The following is a 20,692-nucleotide window of genomic DNA, read 5'->3' as shown; positions in this document are numbered from 1 at the left end:
CAGTGTAATTTTGCATTTTACAAAAGGTTTTCAATTTTGATCAATTTTGTAAATGTTTTATTTAGAGTAACAGTAAATAATGAAATCATATAGTTACTTGTACATTGCCTTTGATTTATCTCATCTCTTGTAATAATTTATTCTGCTTGCCTGTTGAATTTTTATTTTGCATCAATGGCCTGAATAAGGGTAAATTCACAGAGTGTATTCCTTGTGTAAACATTGGCTTGAAGTGCATGGAAGAATCAATCCAACGAAGCCTAAAATGAAAATTTAGGTTGTGAATACTGAAGGGCCTGGAATATATTATCAATGCAGTGGAATAAAAAATAGGCCAAAATTAAATGTAAAACATTTGGTACATACTTAAGGAACCGTTGCCAATTTTAATTTTTCTGAACACTGATCTAGTTAGTATTGGTTAAATATATATAGGCAGGAATCATGGATTTCATAATTGTGTTGGATGAATTTTTATTGATCATTATTACCACTTAGCATTTATTGAGAAACAACAGCCTACATAAACATGTCCTAAATTTAATTTTTAAAAATTATGGGACATTACCCAAAACCTGAAACAAATGAAGAGAAATTTTCTGTTCCCCCTTACAGCTGTGTAATTTGTTGGTCATTTGAAGAGTGAGGGAATTAATCTCTAATTTCAATGCATGCTCCATTAAGTGGTGCTTGTGTGACAAATTTAAAAGATCACAGGCATTTAGAGTCAAGGTTACGCTAAAATATTCCAAATTTGGCATTTGCTATTTAAATAACTTTGGGCAATTTACTTAACCTTTCAGAATCTTCAAGTCATTGTATTATTGTTTCAAGTGTTTTTTTTTTCCTTTTTCCCCTCTCTCTCTCCCTCTTTTTTTAATCAGTCAAACAATTTTGAATTGTAATTATTTAAAATTGAGAAAATTTAAATACTTTAGGTTTATTTTATGGCTATTACTGAAATGCTCATAATTTTCACAGAATGAATCAAAAATAAAGGCTTAATATTTCAAAGCAATAAAACAAAAATGCAAGTTATTCAACATTCATTTAACAAAGGTTTCTTGAGAACCTGCTTCCCGCCAGCCTAAGCCAGGAGCAAGAGATGAGCAACAACCAAGCCTCTCATCCGTGTTATAATTCTGTATCATGAGTTTGCTGTAGTTTTCCAAAAGTAAAATTGCATGATCATAACTTACATAGTTATATATTCATGAATTTATCAAGCCTGTTTGGTATCAGAAACTTCAGAAAGAAGCCACCTTTCAGGTAATTAGGATGGCTTCTCATCCTTTTTCTTTAGTTGGCAGTGTTTTTCAGGAATAATGAGTATATTTTATTCATGATGCTTAGAGGAAAGTTGAATCATAAGACCTAGAAGAGTCAATGGTTCTACAGAAAAGAAAAGCTAGTAACAATATCTTCACATTTTTATAAAGGGATAGAATGCTGGTTGACTCTTCTTGCTATAAATGTTACATGATTGCCTGCTTGTTATTGCCTGGTCTGGCATACAGCATTTCCCCTGTCTCAGTACGAAAGAGCGTAAAAGCCAACAGAACCCTGAATGAATAACTTTGTGTACATTCTTCTAAAATCTGTAGGATTAAAAGTAAGTATAGGTGATGGATAGAGAACAAAAGCAGAGATCTCCATAGAGTACAGTTACATTAATTCTTAAAACCCTATAGGAATGTGTTTTAGAGTAGATAAAGAAGTTTTAACCTCTTTTGCGACTATTTGTACAGCATCAGAAAAGGCATGGAACATTAAAAAATGAAACAAAAACAGGAACATTGAAAAGTTATATTTAACTTTGGAGTATAAGCTTTTTAAAAGGATCTGTCAAACACTAGTTACCTTACTTCCTGTTTTATTTAAAATGCTTGTCAAATTAAGACAAGTATTGTACACAGTTGTCAAGCTATACATATGTAATCTCAATTAAAACTTTTTAAATTCATATCTTCTACAAGAGAAGTTTAAAGTCTTCACCCCGAATTGCCAAAGCCCTTCAACAAAGCAGCACACAATAGAGAGATGAAATAATCTAGGTGAGGGAATGAAGGAGAGCTTTCTAAAGTATGAGCTCTACTTTTTAAAGTGTATAACATTGCTTATCTCTCCAGAGCTGGGAGGATGAAATCTGTCAAAGTTTTATTTTGGCAGGAGTTTGCTTTTCTATTCCAACTCACAAAAGAAATATTTGTATTTACTTATGAGGATTAACGACAATTGCTTTAAGCCCAGTTTGCTAGGCTCTGCTAGCCTAATTGGGGTTTTAAGAGGCTTGTGGTAAAGCACAAGGTTAACGGAGAAATAGTAGTCACTGAGCAGGTATAGTGTACTTTTGTTGCAAGGGCTTACTTTTTGGTAGTAGTGTATCTATTGATTAAGACTAGATGGTGTTTTAAAAGCATAATGTGTACTTAATATTCTAAAGAGCTAAAAGTTGTTTTTATAGGATGACAAAAAATACTGCAACTAATTAAATTAAGTAGGAAAGAAAATTAGGCTGAATTGCACAGCCCCCTCTTAGATTCAGCTCCTTGCAATTTACCCATTGGTTGTTCCGTGAAATTTTCTGGTGGTTTTTAAAGACGGTATTTTAATACTGTGCCATTTGTTCTGTTGGATTTTATTTTAGCCATAATGCAAGTCCGTGAGGATTTCTTCCATTATAAGACAGGGATATACAGGCATGTTACCAGCACAAACAAAGAGTCAGAAAAATATCGAAAGCTTCAGACACATGCAGTCAAACTTACTGGGTAAGGCAATTTAAAAAATTCATTTAATTCTTTTGGTAAATGAAACTGAAAATAAGAATATGCAGTGTTTTAAATGCTAGAATCCCCTTTGTAGGAGAGATTGTGATACAAATGAAAAACGATCTAAACCTTGCCACTGTTTAGTCATTATTTTAAAGTCCAGTAAAAGGCTATCAGCATTCTGGGAAAAAATGATCATTTCCTGTCTCTCATTTCTTGTGACTATGTCCTTAATAATCTGTTCTAAGGGCAAGGAAAATATATTATTGAAATAATTCTACATGTGGCATAATCAAGGGAAGAGAGCAAATCCAAGGCGTATTATGGCTTGGGGAGATGGTTTTGAATAGAATTGCAAATAGCAAAGATTAAGCAGGAAGAGAAGTAAGGTCACCTATAATTAAATGTAAGGTTATTTTATATTTATGTGAGAATTGTAGAAATTAGATTGATCAGTTTTTAAAGTAAAATATATTAATCTATGCAATGGCAAGAAAGAAGTTCAAAATTTGGTGGTGGCATTTCAAGAGTAATTTTATAAATAGGCTGTACTCTGAAAGACAGTGTGGTTATGAGACCACTTTCCCAGTGTCTTCTCAATTTTATTCTGACTAAAACATCTCGTAATGTCTCACTGTAATCCAAATGAAATGCTACAAAGTTTTCTTTTCCATCTAAAACTCTCAGTCTTCTCATATTGCATATTATGGTAAATAACTTCATTCCCATTGAACATGTCTTTAATGACTGAATTTTATTGAGCCTACACAAAGCAACCTCACCTACAATCAAATCGTTATCTTCTCCTTACTGATCTTTGAAACACCTTTCAGTTCTAAGCTATGTAGACAAGCTATCCTGTGTGATGCCTCCTTAATCGTTGTTTCAGTTACAAAAGTATCACATTTCTCTGAATCTAAGATAATAATAATTTTGTGACTTATGTTGATTTCATGAATGTGAAAATACATGTATCTTAGGATCGAAGAATGTGATGTTTCATGTTAATGTAGGATACTGAATCTACAAATTGGAAAAAGTGTAATGTGCGTGCGTGTGTGTGTGTGTGTGTGTGTGTATTTATAAATGTTTTCACCATTCCTAGATAATAACTTCTGTTGAAATCTTGGAGTATTTTTAATGAATCTCCTAGATATATAACTATTGAGAAACAAAGAAAGAAAGAAGAAAGGAAAGAAGGATGGAAGGAAGGAAGGCAGGAAGGAAGGAAGGAAGGAAGGCAGGAAGGAAGGAAGGCAGGAAGGCAGGAAGGAAGGAAGGAAGGAAGGAAGGAAGGCAGGAAGGCAGGAAGGAAGGAAGGAAGGAAGGAAGGAAGGGAAGGAAGGAAGAAAAAAGATTTTACAGAAAAACAAGATAATGCAGTACTTCAAATTTTTTGAAAAGGAAAATTTTGCTAATGTTTTCACTAGCAGTATATAAAAATGCCAGTTTCTCAACATTCTTTTAAACACTAGGTTTGAAAGAAACACTTTTCCATTATAATAGGGTTATAAAACTGAATAGTTTTAATTACTCAGCATCACTTGTCTTTAGAAGCCTATGGTAGCTTCCTATTACCCTACTTTTTAAGGTTATATGGAACAAGGTGCTTGCCTTAATTTTTAAAAAATGTGTCATTTTTAATAAAATGAAGATATACTCTCTACTAAAATTAACAACTTAAAAAGAAGATAGTAAAAAAATACCAAATCAGGCCAGGTGTGTTGGCTCATGCTTGTAATCTCATCACTTTGGGAGGCCAAGGTGAGTGGATTGCTTGAGGCCAGGCATTTAAGACAAGCCTGGCCAACATGGTGAAACCCCATTTCTATAAAAAAATACAAAAATTAGCTGGGCATGGTGATAGATGACTGTAATCCCAGCTACTCAGGAGGCTGAGGCACGAGAATTGCTTGAACCCTAGAAGTGGAGGTTGCAATGAGCTTAAATCTGCATTCTAGTCTGGGCAACAGAGTGAGACTCTGTCTCAAAAAAAAAATCCCAAATTATGTCATATTAATGCTCAAAGATCATTATTATCATAATGATCTTTGGTAAAAAACATGTCAGGTAAGTCTTCTCTTTCTCTCTCTGTTAGTGAAAAGTTTGACAAAAATAGAAAGACAATATAGGATATGGCATTTAAAAATATTGCTATTCAGGCTAACTTTACTTGAATTTAATAAAATTCCATAAAATGAGATATTTTTGATTCTTCAACAAAGGATACACTGTAGTCTAAATCTCTCTTCATTTATTTTAGACTCCAGACCCTCTTAGCTATTCAAGGACATGAAGAAGCAATTTTTCCTTTTTCTTCTCTATAATCATTTTTATTTCTACCACCATACAAATAGTGTTATTATCTCTCAGATTAAAAAAAAAAAAACAACTCAACACTTTTTTGGACTCTGCTTCCTTCACATTCCATTTGTGTTCACTCTTTACAGCAAACTCCTTGCAAGATTTGCCTGGAATCACTTTCAGTTCTCTTTCCAATCTTTCTTAAACTGCACCAATCATGTTTTCATTACCCCCATCCTCTTCACAAAAATATTTATTTCAAGGTTATCAAAGGCATCCACATTGCTAAATTCATTGATCAGATCCCAGACCTACTCATCCTCTTCATCTGATTTTTTTCTAATTGGCCACAACTTTGCAGTGTACTTTGCTGTATTTTTCCCCTGTACTTCTACACTTCTTAATGTTGACATGCCGCAGTCTCAGGTGTTGGTTATTCTCTTGCTTCTAGTCTCACTCTGTTTCTGGTGAGCTCATCATTCTCTGAGTTCATCCTGGCTTTAAGTGCCATCTGAAAGATGACATCAACTGAATTTATATCTCAGCTCAGACCTCTTTCCTGAACTCCAGACTAATACATTCTATGGGCTATTTGACATCCTCACCTGGAAACCTTATTAGGGAGGTAAATGCTTCAAATTCAGCACTTCCAAAACCGAACTCCTGATCTTCTCCATTTATTTTTGCTAAACAGCATCAGTCTTTTCTGTCTTAATTAATGACAGCTCTGTTCTTCCATATTCTCTGCTGGAAGCCTTGGAGTCATCCTTTATTCCTTTACTTCACAACTTACTTTCAATATGTCACAACCTCTCTTGGCCCTTTCAACCTATATCCAGAACTCAACCACTGTTCACTATCTGAACTACCATCACCCTTGCCTAAGCCACCATTACCTATTATTTTGTACCTGGATTACTGAAGTAGCTTCTAACAGCTTTTACTGCATTTATCTTTGCTCCTTAACAGTCTAGTCTCAACATAGAAAACAGGGTTTTCCTTTTAGAACCTTAGATCTTGTTATTCTTTGTTCAGAATCCTACAATATATTCCCAATTCCATCAGATTAAAAGCCAAATTTCTCACAATGACTTATAAGGGCTAGCATTTTCTTAGGACTCACCTTCTCGCCGAATCCCATTCCCATTAACTTTCTGATCTCAACTCCTACCCATCTGTACCTTGATTTCCTGCTCTAGTGATTATTTAATGTTTCAGCAACATGTACCTCAGTGCCTTTTCCTCTACCTAAAATGCTCTTCTACTGTTTATCCAGTTCCTTAGTGTCTGTGTCTCCACCCAGTCTCTACTCAGGTCTCACCTTCTTAATACGTCCTCCCTGGCTGCTCTATTTAATTTGTGACTTGCCCTCTGCTCCAGCAATCCTGATCCCCCTATCTGCTTTATTTTTAAAAATTTTATACAATTATCACTTTTTAACATAATGTAAAATTTAGTTAGTTTTTTCATGTTGATTGTGTATTGTCTGTCTTCTTTACTAGAATGAAATTCCACGAGAGCAGGTGTCTGTATTATTTACTGATGTAGCCAAACCACCTAATACGGTACTGATCTGCTGATCAGTAACGCACTTAATGTTTTCTCTTTTCAATGAATCAATGAGTTTTTTCCTTATGTTGTGCACTAGTTTTCCTTTGCTGTTACTTATCTTTACATGGAGAAGTTATTTGTCAAAAAAAAATAGATTAGGGAGAAATTAGAGGAGAGAGCTGAGGCACTCTTCAGCTTTGATTAAAGTTTGTAAATGTTGAACCTGTGCTCATCAAATCAAACTTTTCTGTTATCCTGGGAGTTCTACCCTTAGTTCATAGCTCAGATAGTTTCATGGGACTTATAATAAATCCCTTACTACTGCTCTTTGCCTTTTTTTTTTTACTTCACCCTGCTGCATCATTTAGCCATCAGCCCTGAAGGACTGGCCTGGACTTTGACAACCCAATTGACTTCTAGTACGGGATTTCTTTTTCAGCTGACCTCCAATGGGTAGTACAGGAAGGGATTGACATCTGATTGCATTAGCTTGCAGATGGTCCTCATTACAAAAATCTTACGGGGTGTTTCTGGACTGTTTTATGTACTTCTAAGGGGAAGTTTTTCCTATTCAGGTCCAGTGGTGCAGGGGGATGGTTGTGGTGAGTGCCGTCTCAGCATCCGTTCTTAACTTTGGTACAGAACAAAAGGTTTTTTTCTTATTCTTCAAAGTTGTGTTTTGAAATTACGGCCATTTGTTTGAATTTATTAAAGATAGAAATCACTAAGGTCTTAATATTCATTCTATTTTATTGTGCCTTTCCATTCTTAATTGTTCAGGGACTTTTCAGGAAGGTAAATGGAATAAAATGTCTTAACAGTGTCACTGTAACTGAAAATTCAGCTCTACCTAAGTTCCATTTCCAATAAGTTCAAAAGTCTAATTCCTTTTAAACTTCTTCCTATATATGTTTCATTATCAATTTTTTGCCCAGTCTAAGGGCAACCTTGATCTAGAAAAAATTTTCTACCACACACTAAGTGATTGATTTATACTTTTCTATTATTCATAGAACTAAAATTGCATTCACTGTTTGGAGTCTCCCTTGATTTATTAAAACTGATCATTTATAATTTCTACCACCTATTTAGTCATACTGGTCATGTTTTCTTTTCTCTAATATTATTTTCACTCATGCTCAGTTTGAACAACATGTAAATGTGTTTACATTTAATCCTCTATCATTGTATATTCACATTTGGTGTGTCAGTTGCAATAGTGAATTCACTTCTATAAACTCCTAGAAAATTGGGATCTTTATAAATTTATTTTACTCATGTAACAATTAAGGCTAAGTCTGCTAGTAGGCAAATTAGTTTTGGAAAATATATACTTTTTAAATTTTACAAATATCTTAGGTCACCTGAGCATTGGTAGGTGCCCTGGAGCAGTTAAATTTTAATTCATTTCTCCATTAGGATTTCCTGATTTGGTAATTACTACATTCAATAAATTAATGCATTAATGAATTAGAGAGTCATCAAATAGCTCAAGTGAGTAAATATTCCTTATCAGAGGACTTAATATACCCCTAAGAATTACCTAACTAATGTATCACAGCAAATTCTGTTTGCTGCACTTTCTGTAGAAGGTGAAACTATTAGATTTAACTTATTGAACAAATGAATTTGATCTTCTATCAAGTGCCCAGAACTAGGAAATACAAGGAGGATTGATTTATAGTCCTCCTCTTAAGGAGTTTAGCAGGTGAGGCAGATACATTCACAATTGATTCTAGCATAGGGTGATAAAGGCTATATATTCCCATACATGTAACTCACAGGACTGTGGGAGGTAGAACAAACCTGTAACACATATATTTACTCCTAATAGCCTTATTTCCCTCCTCTCTCTTCTCTTTTCAAAAACTCTGTCATCCTTATCTTTGATGCTGTGGCTATAAATGCATTTAATTGAGTAAATAACAGCATTTATTTTGAAATATGGCCTTATTTTATATACCAATAAAAAGAGGAAAATATTCCTGATTAAACTAAGAATCTCCATTGATTATGGTATGAATCCCAATTTTACAGATGTTAAAATGTCAAAAAATTGTGTTTTACAATCAACAAAGTATGGTATTTCAGATTTTTATCCCAGCCAGTATTCTCCATATTATGGTCCTATTCCACATCTCTATGCCCATTAGAATTTTCCCTGCGTCCCTGTCCACTGAAGGTTTAAGTTTTATTTAATCCCCAAGTCTCAAGTTGGATGTAATGCATTAATGCCATTTACTTTTGCTTATAAGTCTTAGGAATTAGTGCAATAACTTAAATGAATACATTCAACAGTAAAATTTTTAGAAAACTACAGGAAAGAATTAGTATAAACATTGACCTTTTTTCATCTTGTCATTCCTGTTTGTGGAGCAGAATTTTTTTTTTTTTTTTTTTTGAGACGGAGTCTCGCTCTGTCACCCGGGCTGGAGTGCAGTGGCCGGATCTCAGCTCACTGCAAGCTCCGCCTCCCGGGTTCACGCCATTCTCCTGCCTCAGCCTCCCGAGTAGTTGGGACTACAGGCGCCCGCCACCGCGCCCGGCTAGTTTTTTTTTTTTTTGTATTTTTTAGTAGAGACGGGGTTTCACCGTGTTAGCCAGGATGGTCTCGATCTCCTGACCTCGTGATCCGCCCGTCTCGGCCTCCCAAAGTGCTGGGATTACAGGCTTGAGCCACCGCGCCCGGCCTGTGGAGCAGAATTTTACTGAAGATATACAGTCCTACCTCATCTTACTGTGCTTTGGTTTCTTGTGCTTCACAGATACTATGTTTTTTTTTTTTTTTTTTTTTTTACAAATTGAAAGTTTGTGGCAACCCTACATGGAGAAAGTCTAAAGGGACCATTTTTTTCCAACAGTATGTGCTTGCTTGAGTCTCTGTGTTACATTTTGGTAATTCTCACAATATTTCCCACTTTTTCATTATTACATGTGTTATGGTGACCTGTGATTGGTGATCTTTGGTGTTGTTATAGTAATTGTTTTGGGGTGCCACAAACCATACCCATATAAGATGGCAAACTTGATTGTTAAATATTGTGTATGTTCTAACTCTTCTATCAAAGGGGCGTTCTCCCATCTCTCTCCTTTCCTTAGGCCTATATATTCCCTCAGACACAACAATATTAAAATTATGGTAATTAATACTCCTATAAAGGCCTCTAAGGGTTCAAGTGAAAGGAAGATGTATCAGTCCATTCTTATACTGCTATAAAGAACTACCTGAGAATGGGTAATTTATAAATAAAAGAGGTTTAATTGACTCACAGTTCCATAGACTGTACAGGAGGTATGACTGGAGAGGCTTCAGGAAACTTACAATCGTGGCCAAAGGGCAAAGGAGAAGCCATATCTTAACATGGCTATAGGAGAAAGAGAGAGAGAAGAGGGAAGTGCTACACACTTTTTCAACAACCAAATCTCATGAGAACTCACTATTACAAGAACAGTAAGGGGGAGATATACTCCTGATCCAGTTACCTCCCACTAGGCCCCTCCTCAAAACTGGGGATTATAATTCAACATGAGATTTAGGTGGGGACACAGAGCCAAACTATATCAGAGTGGTCACACATCTCTCACTTTAAATCAAAAGCTAGAAATGATTAAGCTTAGTGAGGAAGGCATGTTGTTGGAGACTGGCCAAAAGTTAGCCCTCTTGCATTAAAAAGTTGGCCAAATCATGAATACAAAGGAAAAAACCTTGAAGGAAATTAAAAGTGCTAATCCAACAAATATACAAATATTAAGAAAGCAAAGCAGTCTTATTGTTGAAATGGAAAAAGTTTTAGTGGACTGGAAAGAAAATCAAACAAACCACAACATGTCCTTAAGCCAAACCCTAATTCACAGCAAGGCCCTAAGTCTCTTTAATTCAGTGAAGGCTGACAAAGATGAGTAAGCCTCTGAAGAAAGGCTTGCAGTTAGCAGAGATTGGTTCATAAGGCTTAAGGAAGGAGGCCATCTTCATAATATAAAAGTACAAAGTGAAGCAGCAAGTACTGATGGAGAAACTGCAGCAAGTTATCCAGAATATCTAACTAAGATAATTGATGAAGGTGGCTACACTAAATAACACACTTTCAATGTGGGTGAAACAGTCTTCTATTGGAAGAAGATTCCATCCAGGACTTCTATAGCTAAAGATGAGACATCAATGCTTGGCATAAAAGTTTCAAAGGACAGGCTGACTCTCTTTTTAGGGTCTAAGGCAGCTGGTGACTTAAAGTTGAAGCCAACACTTATTTACCATTCCAAAAACCCTAGGGCCCTTAAGAGTTATGCTAAATCAACTCTGCATGCATTCTAGAAGTGGAACAATAAAACCTGGATGACAGCAAATTTGTTTATAACGTGGTTCATTGAATATTGTAAGCCCACTGTTGAGATCTGCTACTCAAAAAGAAAAAGATTCCTTTTAAAATATTACTTGTCATTGAAAATGCACCCTATCACCTAAGAGCCCTGATGGAGATGTACAAGGAGATTAATGTTGTCTTCATGTGTGCTAACACAATACCCATTCTGCAGCCCATGAAACAAGAAGTAATTTCTACTGTCAAGTGTTATTACTCAAAAATGCATTTCATAAGGCTATACCTGCCATAGATAATTATTTCTCTGATGGATCTTGGCAAAGTCAATTGAAAACTTCTGGAAGGTGTTCTGTATTCTAGATGCCATTAAGAAAACTTGTGATTCATGGAAGTTCAACATATCAACATTCGCAGGAGTTTGGAAGAAGTTGATTCTAATCCTCAGGGATTACTGTGGGTGGATTCCAAGACTTCAGTGGAGAAAAAAACTGCAGATGTGGTGGAAATAGAGAAAGAACTAGAAATTGAAGTAGAGCCTGAAGTTGTGAGTGAATTTTTGCAATTTTATTTTATAAAGGCAGGGTAGAAAGTGGTAAGAGGACATATGATAGATTTGGCCCAATTTTGAAGATCTGAGAAATGTCACTGAGGAAGTAGTCTGTGCTGAGATTTATGGATTGTATAGAAACATGCAAAGGGGGCAACTTGTGGGAAGTCCCTTTGCATAGAAGACTACACAACACTGTGTGGACACAAGGACGATTGTATTTGCTGAATCTCAAAAGGCAGGACTTGTAGACCATATCACAGATTTTTGTCAAGGATGTTAAGTATGTGGTTAAAGATACAAAGAGCAAAGGAAAATAATTGAAGTTTTTTAAGTAGAAAAGTGGCACAATCCTTGTTTGCATTATTTAGATTGCTCTGAGTGTGTAGAGTGTGATATAGTGGCAGATTTCAGTATTGCAAGTAAAAGATAAGAGTTTGGGCTTGGGTAAGATGGTTGAAGAGCTGGGAGACATGAATGGATAAAGACATATTTAGGGAGAAAAGCTGTAAGACATGATGTGAGTTTGTAATGGGGCATGGGGAGGGAGAAGTCAAGAGTGATCCACCTTTAGAATTGTGACTTGATGGGGAATGGTGACATACAATGAGATGGATAAAAAGTCTACTGTAGGACTTCATAGTTTCGAGATGTTTTTGAAACATAAAAGTGTCAATGGATATCAGAGAAGACAAGCAGATTTGCTGATCTCACAGGAGAGAGAAAAGTTGAGCATAGATAGGGCTACCCAGAAAAAGAAGAAAGACAGACTGATTGAGACTAAGCCATGGGAAAATTCAATATTTATTTACTGACTAGAAAAAAATATGAGTTTACAGAGACAGAGTGGGAGAGGCCAGTGAGGTTTAAAAAGAAAAAAGTAGGAGAGAGTTGCTAGTGTAGGGTTTCTTAGAAAGCTAGAAGCCTGGAAGGGTTGGGATTTAAAGAGCATGCATAGAGGTTGGTCTTAGAGAGGGGACCAAGTGGTAACTCTATTATACGTGGAGAGAAAATAAGGTTAGTTGGCTATATTTTGGTGTTTAGAGTAGTGGTGAGTTTAGAAAAATTTCTGTTGGACTGCCTCTTTCATCTTTAGGAACTAGAAGTTTAGGTTATCTGTAGAAAAAAGATGTTGTGAGAGGAGAGGAATGTATATTTAGAAATGTGAGGAAAATTAGATGGTTTGCGGTGGTCATCTAGGTGTTTAGGAGGGGAAGATGACCAGGGGAACCCAAAGAGATCATTAGGCATTAGTAATGGTACCATTCTGCTCTCTTGTGTGTGCTTTCTGCAGTTGTGGTCAACTGCTCAGCTGTATGCAAAGAGAAATGGGAAAATGAGTTCATCCAAGACTAATGATTTTCCAAATGGGTGCAATAAAGAGTCAGAAAAAAAAAAAAGAGTTTAGGATATGCATAACACATCAACTCAAATATTGTTATGTTACTAAAATGACAGAAAGAGTGACAAATGACATAAGACTGATAAAAGGAGAGAATTGAGGAATTTGGAGATGATAGAAAAATGATTGAACCAAAATAGATTCAAAACATTTAATAATTCAAATATACTAATAGAAGTTTATTTTTTGTTCACATAATCATTTGTCATGATAATTTTGATCTCAATCACTTCAGGATTCTTTAGTTTCTTTTTTATTTATTAGATTTTTTAAATCATTATGAGAAAAAAAGTAATTATGTAATAATAAGGAAATAATACTTTACAGGTTAAGAATACAGTTTTATAAAGTGGTTAAAAGCCATGATTTTCTACATTAGGTGCTTCAATACATTGCCATACTTTGTAGTCATAAACCATTGATATCTATCTATCTGTCTGTCTATCTATCTATCTATCTATCTATCTATCTATCTATCTATTTATCTATCTATCTACCTGTCATCTGCCTATGTAGCTTCGGCTGAATATATTTGCCTTTTAGGAGAGCATAAAATAATGCTTTAGTATTGAATTTTAATGTATTTTACCATATTTTCCATGCAAATAAATTTTAAGAAATCCAAGATCATAAATTATTATTTGGGGCAATTACAAATTATTTGACATAGTTTTATTGGGGCCACCACTTGTTTTTCCCCATTTATCTTTTCTTTTTCCTCTGTCTTTTTGAATAACAAGTGAATGCTAAGTCTGAATTTTCATGCTATGTTATGTTTAACTCCTGGCAAATTGATCAATTCGGAGCAGATGTTTTAATTAGAGGTTCTTAATGCATGGGGAAGTCTAAGACAGTTGAATGAACATTTCTACTATGCTTATTTAGCAAATGCAAATAAATGTGCGATAATTAGTATAGACTTTGCAAAAACATTTAATTCAGGTGTTAGAATGTCTTTCGATTGCAAAAGACTTCTCTCTTCCTTGCACTTTTCTTTTTTGATGGGGTGCACTGGTTTGAATAACAGTAGCCGCTACCATAAATAGACTCAAAATATTTGATAATTCAAACATATGAATAGAAGTTTATTTCTTGTTCACATAATAGTTTAAGATGGGTGATTTTAGCTGTTGGGTGACTCTTTGTTATATGGTTTCAGGGCTTTGAAGCTCTTTCCATTTTCTTGATCTATCATCTGTGAGAGTCACATGTTGTGATCTTATCCAGCATAGGGACAATGAAGAAGAGCATAAGGAAGGCTTCTTAAATGCAATTCTTAAAGCCTTAACTCAGAAAAAATCCACAATTCCATTCATATTCCCTTGGCTAGAACTCATTCAATGGCTCTGCCCAAATGCAAAGGTGACTGGAAAATGAAAAGATTTGATAGGAACATTTTAATAGAGTTGTATTTTGGAGTAGAATTCCAAATTTGCATAAATTTTAAAGGAAAAAACCATTAGAGATTCAAATTTTGAGTTTGTAGAGAGTTACCTTGGTCTATCTCTCTCAGGGTCTCTGAGATTATATGTTCTGTCTTTAGAGAGTCTTCACTGAGAAATTTAGAGAATCCCTGCTTTATAAGCTTGAACAGCCAGGTGCAATGGTGTGTGTCTGTAGTACCAGCTACTTAGGAAGTTGAGGCAAAAATCTTGTTTGAGCCTAGGAGTTCAAGAGCAGACTGGGCAACATAGAGACCTTGTCTCAAAATTATGAATAAAGTAATACATGCTTTTGATACCAACTATATCCATAATCACTGTAGTAGAAATATCACTAAACAAATGTAGTAGAACTGTCACGAAATACAACCCTCATACTTTTAAAACCCTTATGAGATGGGAATTATTTCATTTTGCCAGAAATAAAAGACTGAGAATGTTAAGACAACTCTTTAGGTTATCTGACTTCAAAATTAATGGTCTATGAATAGTGTAGAATAGTGTATTTATACGCGTACATGTATGCATACGTGTGTGTGTATGTACAATCCAGTGTCAAGATTCCTCAAAATCTGGTCACCTCTGAGGTTTTCTCAAGTAATTGCTGTATTCCCTCTTTTACTAGAAAATTCTTTACAATAAAATCAAATGCAGCTTTTTTAATATCTAAAATTCTATTCTTACTTGCTTTGAACTATGTGTTTAATATATAGATTAAAACATTTTTGCTTTTTTCTTCTTCAACAAGAAACTCTTTAAAAACACATAATATGTCAAGTACCATGGTAGGCTTTAAGAATACAAACATCAATAGAATAGTGCCTCTGTCCTCAGCGTGGAAAGAGAGAGAGAAGAAGGACAGAGAGAGAGAGAGAGAGAGAGAGAGAGAGAGAAAGAGAGAGAGAGAGAGAGAGAGAGAGAGAAGCAAGTGCCAATGTCCAATGTCTTAAGTGTGTAGATGGAGATAGGATAGGAACATACATTGAGTAGTGAAGACGTGCATTATCTAAGAAGGCACATAATTCCAAATCTGGGGACCAGGAACGGTTGCCAGGAAAAAGTGACACCTACTGTGGAATGTAGTAGGGCAAATAGAAAGTATAAATGGTATATGAAAACAGAAGCCTGCTCCAGGAAATATGAGCAGGAAATGCCTAATCTCACAGTGAGATAGAATATGACATATGAAAGGAATCTGAAGGAACTTACGGGTAAGTGTAGAGCAAGGAGGAATCCAATAAAAAATGATACTAAGAGGTAGCCAAGACAGGGGGATATTCTTCTACTTAATGATGACTACTTACTGATCTTGGAGCCTATCCTGGCTTTCTTCACTGTCTCTGAGTTTTCTTCACATTCTTCCATTATTTCTATATTAACTTACATGCCTTTGCAGCAACATTGTTTGGTTTACAGTGTAAATTCTAAGATGTGTTCATGTGACATCTCTTTTCCCCATATCCTGTGAAATGATGTTCCCGATAAACAGAACAATATTTCTTTCACATTTGCAAGCAGTTCAGTTCAGCATCCTAGTTCTGAGTCATTCCACTTTGAGATAAATTTGAGTCCAGAAACTGTGACCAAAGAAAAGAAAGAGGATTTCAGTAAACCGCAAGACAAGTAGCGGAAGCTGAATAATATTTAAAAAGTAAAAGGAATATTTTCCTGATGCACTTTGGCAGAGATGAGCTCCAGGAAACACATACATAAATTTGCCTGACCTTGAAGTGCACATCATCTAATAGTGGGGACAGCTACATAGACATGTAATATTGTAAATTCATTGGTTTAGAAATGAATGGCATAAAGGTATATAGAAGCAAAGAGAAGAACTCTACCTGAGCGTGTGCTGGTGCTGTAGAGATGGTACAAGTGAAAACTGGAGTAGAAAATGGCCCAGAATTCAAGGCGAACACGTTAATTATTCATTTGAACATTCTCTACTGTGAACTCTTTATTGTTGTTCTTTGTTAATTTTTCTAGTAGAGTGCTAGTTTTAAAAACTTGTGTATGAACTCATTATGCATCGGAAGCTGTCTTAGTTCCTTCAGACTGCTGTAACAAAAATATCACACACTGTGTGACCTACACAACATTCGTTTCTCACAGTGTTGGAGGATGAAAAGTCTAAGATTGTCGTACCAGCATATTTGGTGTTTGATGAAGGGCCTGCTTTCTTGTTCATAGATGACTGTCCTGCTATGTCCTCACATGGCAAAAGGACCAGGGGAGCTCTCTGTGGTGTCCTTTTTAGGGGCTAATCCTATTCATGAGAATTCTACCTTCATCAAATAATCACTCCCGAAGGTCCCACCTCCTAATACCATTGCATTGGGAGTTAAGATTTCAACATATGAAATATGAATTTTGAGGGGACACATACATTGAGTCCACAGAGAAGAAATATCTCTTTAGAATATTGACTAAACTCCATTATTGTTCAGTTTTGTAATTTTATTTCTGATGGTTTTGACCTGTATAATATTTTAACTTTTATTCTAGATTTTTAAAAGTTATATATTATACTAAATATTACATCACATATGTGTTATAATATATAACATATATTATAATGTATTATATATAACATATTATATAACTATAAGTTATATATTAAAGTAATTATTAAGTAATAATAATCAAATAATCAAAATATTAAATATAGTTATTAAATTATTATATTATTATACATTATTAAATTATTATGTAATTATATCAAAAGTATGCCTGAAAGATACTTGGGCATATGATGTGTGGTGAAGCCCTAATTTTTTTTTCTTCAAACTCTGAACTAAAAGCTTTCAATACAGCATAATTAATAATGTACCTCTTCCTCACTCTTTTAATGCATTTTATTGCTTATTAAATTCTTACATAAATGTATTAGGGTTTGATTCTGGGGTATCTTGTTCAAAATACTCACTATTATAATTCAACATCTTAGTTTTACTATCACGTATTGTATGCATTGCTTCGTTGCTCTCATTTTTTTCAAATTTATGTAGTGATTTTCTTGTTTATTTTTCCAAGTGAGATTAAAAAACAAAACAAAAATCTCAGAACAACTTAAATTGAATATACATTTTTAATTTATAAAGAGTTTTACTTTTCAAAAACTACTATTAAGTACCCTGCATTTTGTTTTCTTCAGATAAATGCTAATTTTCAAGGATTCTTAAATAGGAATTTTGAAGGCTTGTACATTTTTTATTACACATTTGAAGCCTACATGTAGATATATGATATACAATATATGAAATATATTCAGATATATTTTTAAATAATGTTCACTGTTTTCTGATCACAAAAGTAAAGTAGATATTTGACATTTTTGAATTGAACATTTCTGGTTCTTACGACTTGCAAGATAGCCCCAGAATTCAAGAGCTATTTCAATATGTAATGTTTGTAAGACAAATTTGAAACATGAGCTGTAAGGCTGGTGTTTGAAAGTAAGTCACTTAATATGCTTGCTCCTCATGAGCTTACTCACCTTCCCATATGCAGTAACTCTTATATAATTTTTAGAAAATCACCTTTTCCTTGCAAAAAGATGACATTCAGTGATAGAGAAAATTAGTAAAATTTAGAAAGGAAAAGAACTTTGGTCTATCGATATGGAAAGAAATACACTATTATACACATTAAAACAACTCAAAAGAAATCCAGAAGCTTGTTTCATGCTCACTAAATTGTCTGGAACTTTTAGAATGTAGGAACACACATATATATGATAATCTCTATAAGTATACTATATAAATAAATTTTAAAACTTAAAAACGTAATCCAGGATTTTTGAGCTAAAACATTAGAATCTTGCTATTAAAGTACACTTTAAAATTACAAATTTTATCTTTAGAAATATTTTTGGCTGTATTAGGAGTAGGAGTATGGTGTTGAGTTAGTGTATGGAAAGCAGTCAGAACAGTGTTAAATAATTGAAGCACTATACACAGAGTTAGCAACAACTATTACTATATAAATATCATCATTATAATTATTGCCATCATGATATTATTAAAACCAACTCACCAATCCTTATGATTTAATTTTCTGGAAGCACATAAATTTAATCTGAGTTGAAAATTAGATTAAGTAAATGATTATAGGGTAAACCATTGAGGAAATAAAATAATACTACCCCATATAGCTTTAGGGCCAGATAGTTTAATCAGAATTTTTTCAATGACAATTACCTTATAATTACCTCCAGAAGTTTTTAAATTACTGAAGATTATCAGAAAATGGAAATAAAATGGCCAAACAGGGAAGAGGAAAAGAAGGAGAATTTGATGTCACACAGACCTAGGGGAAAGAGAGTCCTAAGAAGGCAGGAATGACCTGTAGTGTGGAATGTTGCTGAGATGTCAAATAAAACCAGGACTGAAAAAATGCCCATTGAAGTCTGAAGAAAGAGAAAATAATAAATGACAGTTGGTTCTTCTTGCTGAATCTTTGAATTCATGTCTGCTGTTACAATTGCATGCACAAGTTTCATTACAATATTATTTTATGCCCATCTTAAGTCCTGACAAATATGATTTCTGTTATGTGGGTTTACTTGGCATTAATACATTTCTATATTGTGCATGTACTAAAAGTGGTGAAAAGCAAAAGTTATATGAAGGCTAAGAAAATCCTTTGGCTGTTATGTTGAATGACTTCCAAAAATATTTGAACCTTACTACAAAGTGAAAAAAATGCAACTAATATTAATTATAAATTATGAAATATATAATATGAAATAGAAATTATTTCATTTATTTTTATACTCTCAAATTTATTCTTAATTCAAACTTTTAACAAATTTACTGAGTGATGGTTGTGTACCAGGCATCCTGTTAGTTCTGGAGATATGGAGATGAATAACATGGAGAGCCTTGATAAATAAAATAAAGTAAATTATGACCCTCGGATTTGTTGCAGCCATCAATCAGTCACTCAAGGAAGCCACTGAGAGGTCCCACAGGACTGTTGGGATCTTTTGAGCTGAATTCACTGTCAGAAGAGCAGAGGTGCAGAGGGCCCTGGGGATGTTGAAACTGATAGATGGGCTTTATTTTTTTTCTGTTTTCAGTGCTGATTGAATCATGTTGCCTTGTCTGTCAGTACTGAATCAACTTGACAGAACAGTTTGTGCTCCATTTGTTTTGTCTTGTTTGACACTGGTCCTTCATTGATTCATCATCTCAAACACTGATCAGGTCTGTTCCACTGTGTAAGTGCTATTGCTATGAACTGACTTATTACAAAACAAAGCAAGACAAGGCAAAAAACAACAGTAAGAAGAAAGAGCTTTCCTTTTATTCAGGCAAATACATTGTAGGAGTGTTGTTTTTAAAAGAATTCTTAGAAAGCTATCTTTACATTCCAAAAAAATGTCACTTACAAAACCTGTGTGTGTGTGTGTGTGTGTGTGTGTGTGTGTGTGTATCAGAGAGAGAGAGAAAGAGAGAGAGAGAGAGAGACAGAGAGAGAGACTCTTTTGACTTGAGGTCAAGTGTAGGACTAGTCTTGATTGTGAAGGAACGCCTTATAGCATAAAGAACGAGGATACTGGGGTCAAGCTTAGGTTCCAGTGATAGTTCTGTCCTCGCTGGGTGATCTCAGGCAGGTCGTATGAACTCTCTGCATCACGGTTTTCTCATCTGTTGCACTGGGATAATAAGTTTCCGTCTGTCTTATTGTGAGGATTAAATGAAACAGTATGTCTGCCCCCTTATGCTCACTTTATACTTTCTGTAATTTTTAAAATTCAAACATTCTTTAACTTTTTTATTACTCTGAATGTATTTTCAGATAAAAAATAGAATTTAGATTGATTCTAATTATGATATTAATGAGTACTTATCTATGATGTGATACAATTTTACATTTATTTTTAAAATGTATTATTTATTTATTTAATTTTTGACCTACCTTACCTTGATTTCACAGGTAGATGAATAAAGACAGTAAGGAAAAGAGAAATGTAATGACAGGAAGAAACCATTTCTTTGGTAAATGCGATAAAATTTTTTATGATCTTAGATAATGTGATTCTACTTGTTCTAAGAAAGCCACATAAGTGGTAGGAATTGGGTCATTTACACTTAACTTCTACTGGATTGCATTAAATCACTGTGGTAGAAAACAAAACTTTTTTAGTTGAGAAATATCAAAGACAGATGTGGTACCTGAACAATTGTTCAATTAAGGAAGGGAATTATAGGCAGTTCCTTAAATTTATAGAGATCTGGGAGCAATGGATTATACAAAGTTTGAGATTATGCTTTAGCAGGTTTATAAAATGGCTTTCAACTGGTGTTTTTTTTTGTTTTTGTTTGTTTGTTTTTTTTTTTTTTTTTTTTTTT

At 34.4% G+C, this 20,692-nt stretch overlaps 1 protein-coding gene across 7 annotated transcripts in view; it reads left to right on the top strand.

Annotated features, from left to right (window-relative positions):
* Positions 1-20,692, top strand: part of TINAG (tubulointerstitial nephritis antigen) — an 84,066-nt gene that overhangs the window by 43,905 nt on the left and 19,469 nt on the right. For all 7 annotated transcript variants that reach the window (XR_012433730.1, XR_012433729.1, XR_012433728.1 and 4 more), the window contains one exon: positions 2,648-2,771. Coding sequence is in view for 4 of the 7 variants with exons in the window: in XM_045391071.3 (XP_045247006.1) it covers positions 2,648-2,771 (124 nt within the window). In the remaining 3 variants the exon portion in view is untranslated. The remainder of the gene's footprint in view (positions 1-2,647; positions 2,772-20,692) is intronic.

This window comes from Macaca fascicularis, chromosome 4 (assembly GCF_037993035.2).
Source record: "Macaca fascicularis isolate 582-1 chromosome 4, T2T-MFA8v1.1".
Taxonomy (NCBI): Eukaryota; Metazoa; Chordata; class Mammalia; order Primates; family Cercopithecidae; genus Macaca; species Macaca fascicularis.
The sequence above is the reverse complement of the archived record's forward strand: the minus strand, read 5'-3'. Positions and strand labels throughout refer to the sequence as shown.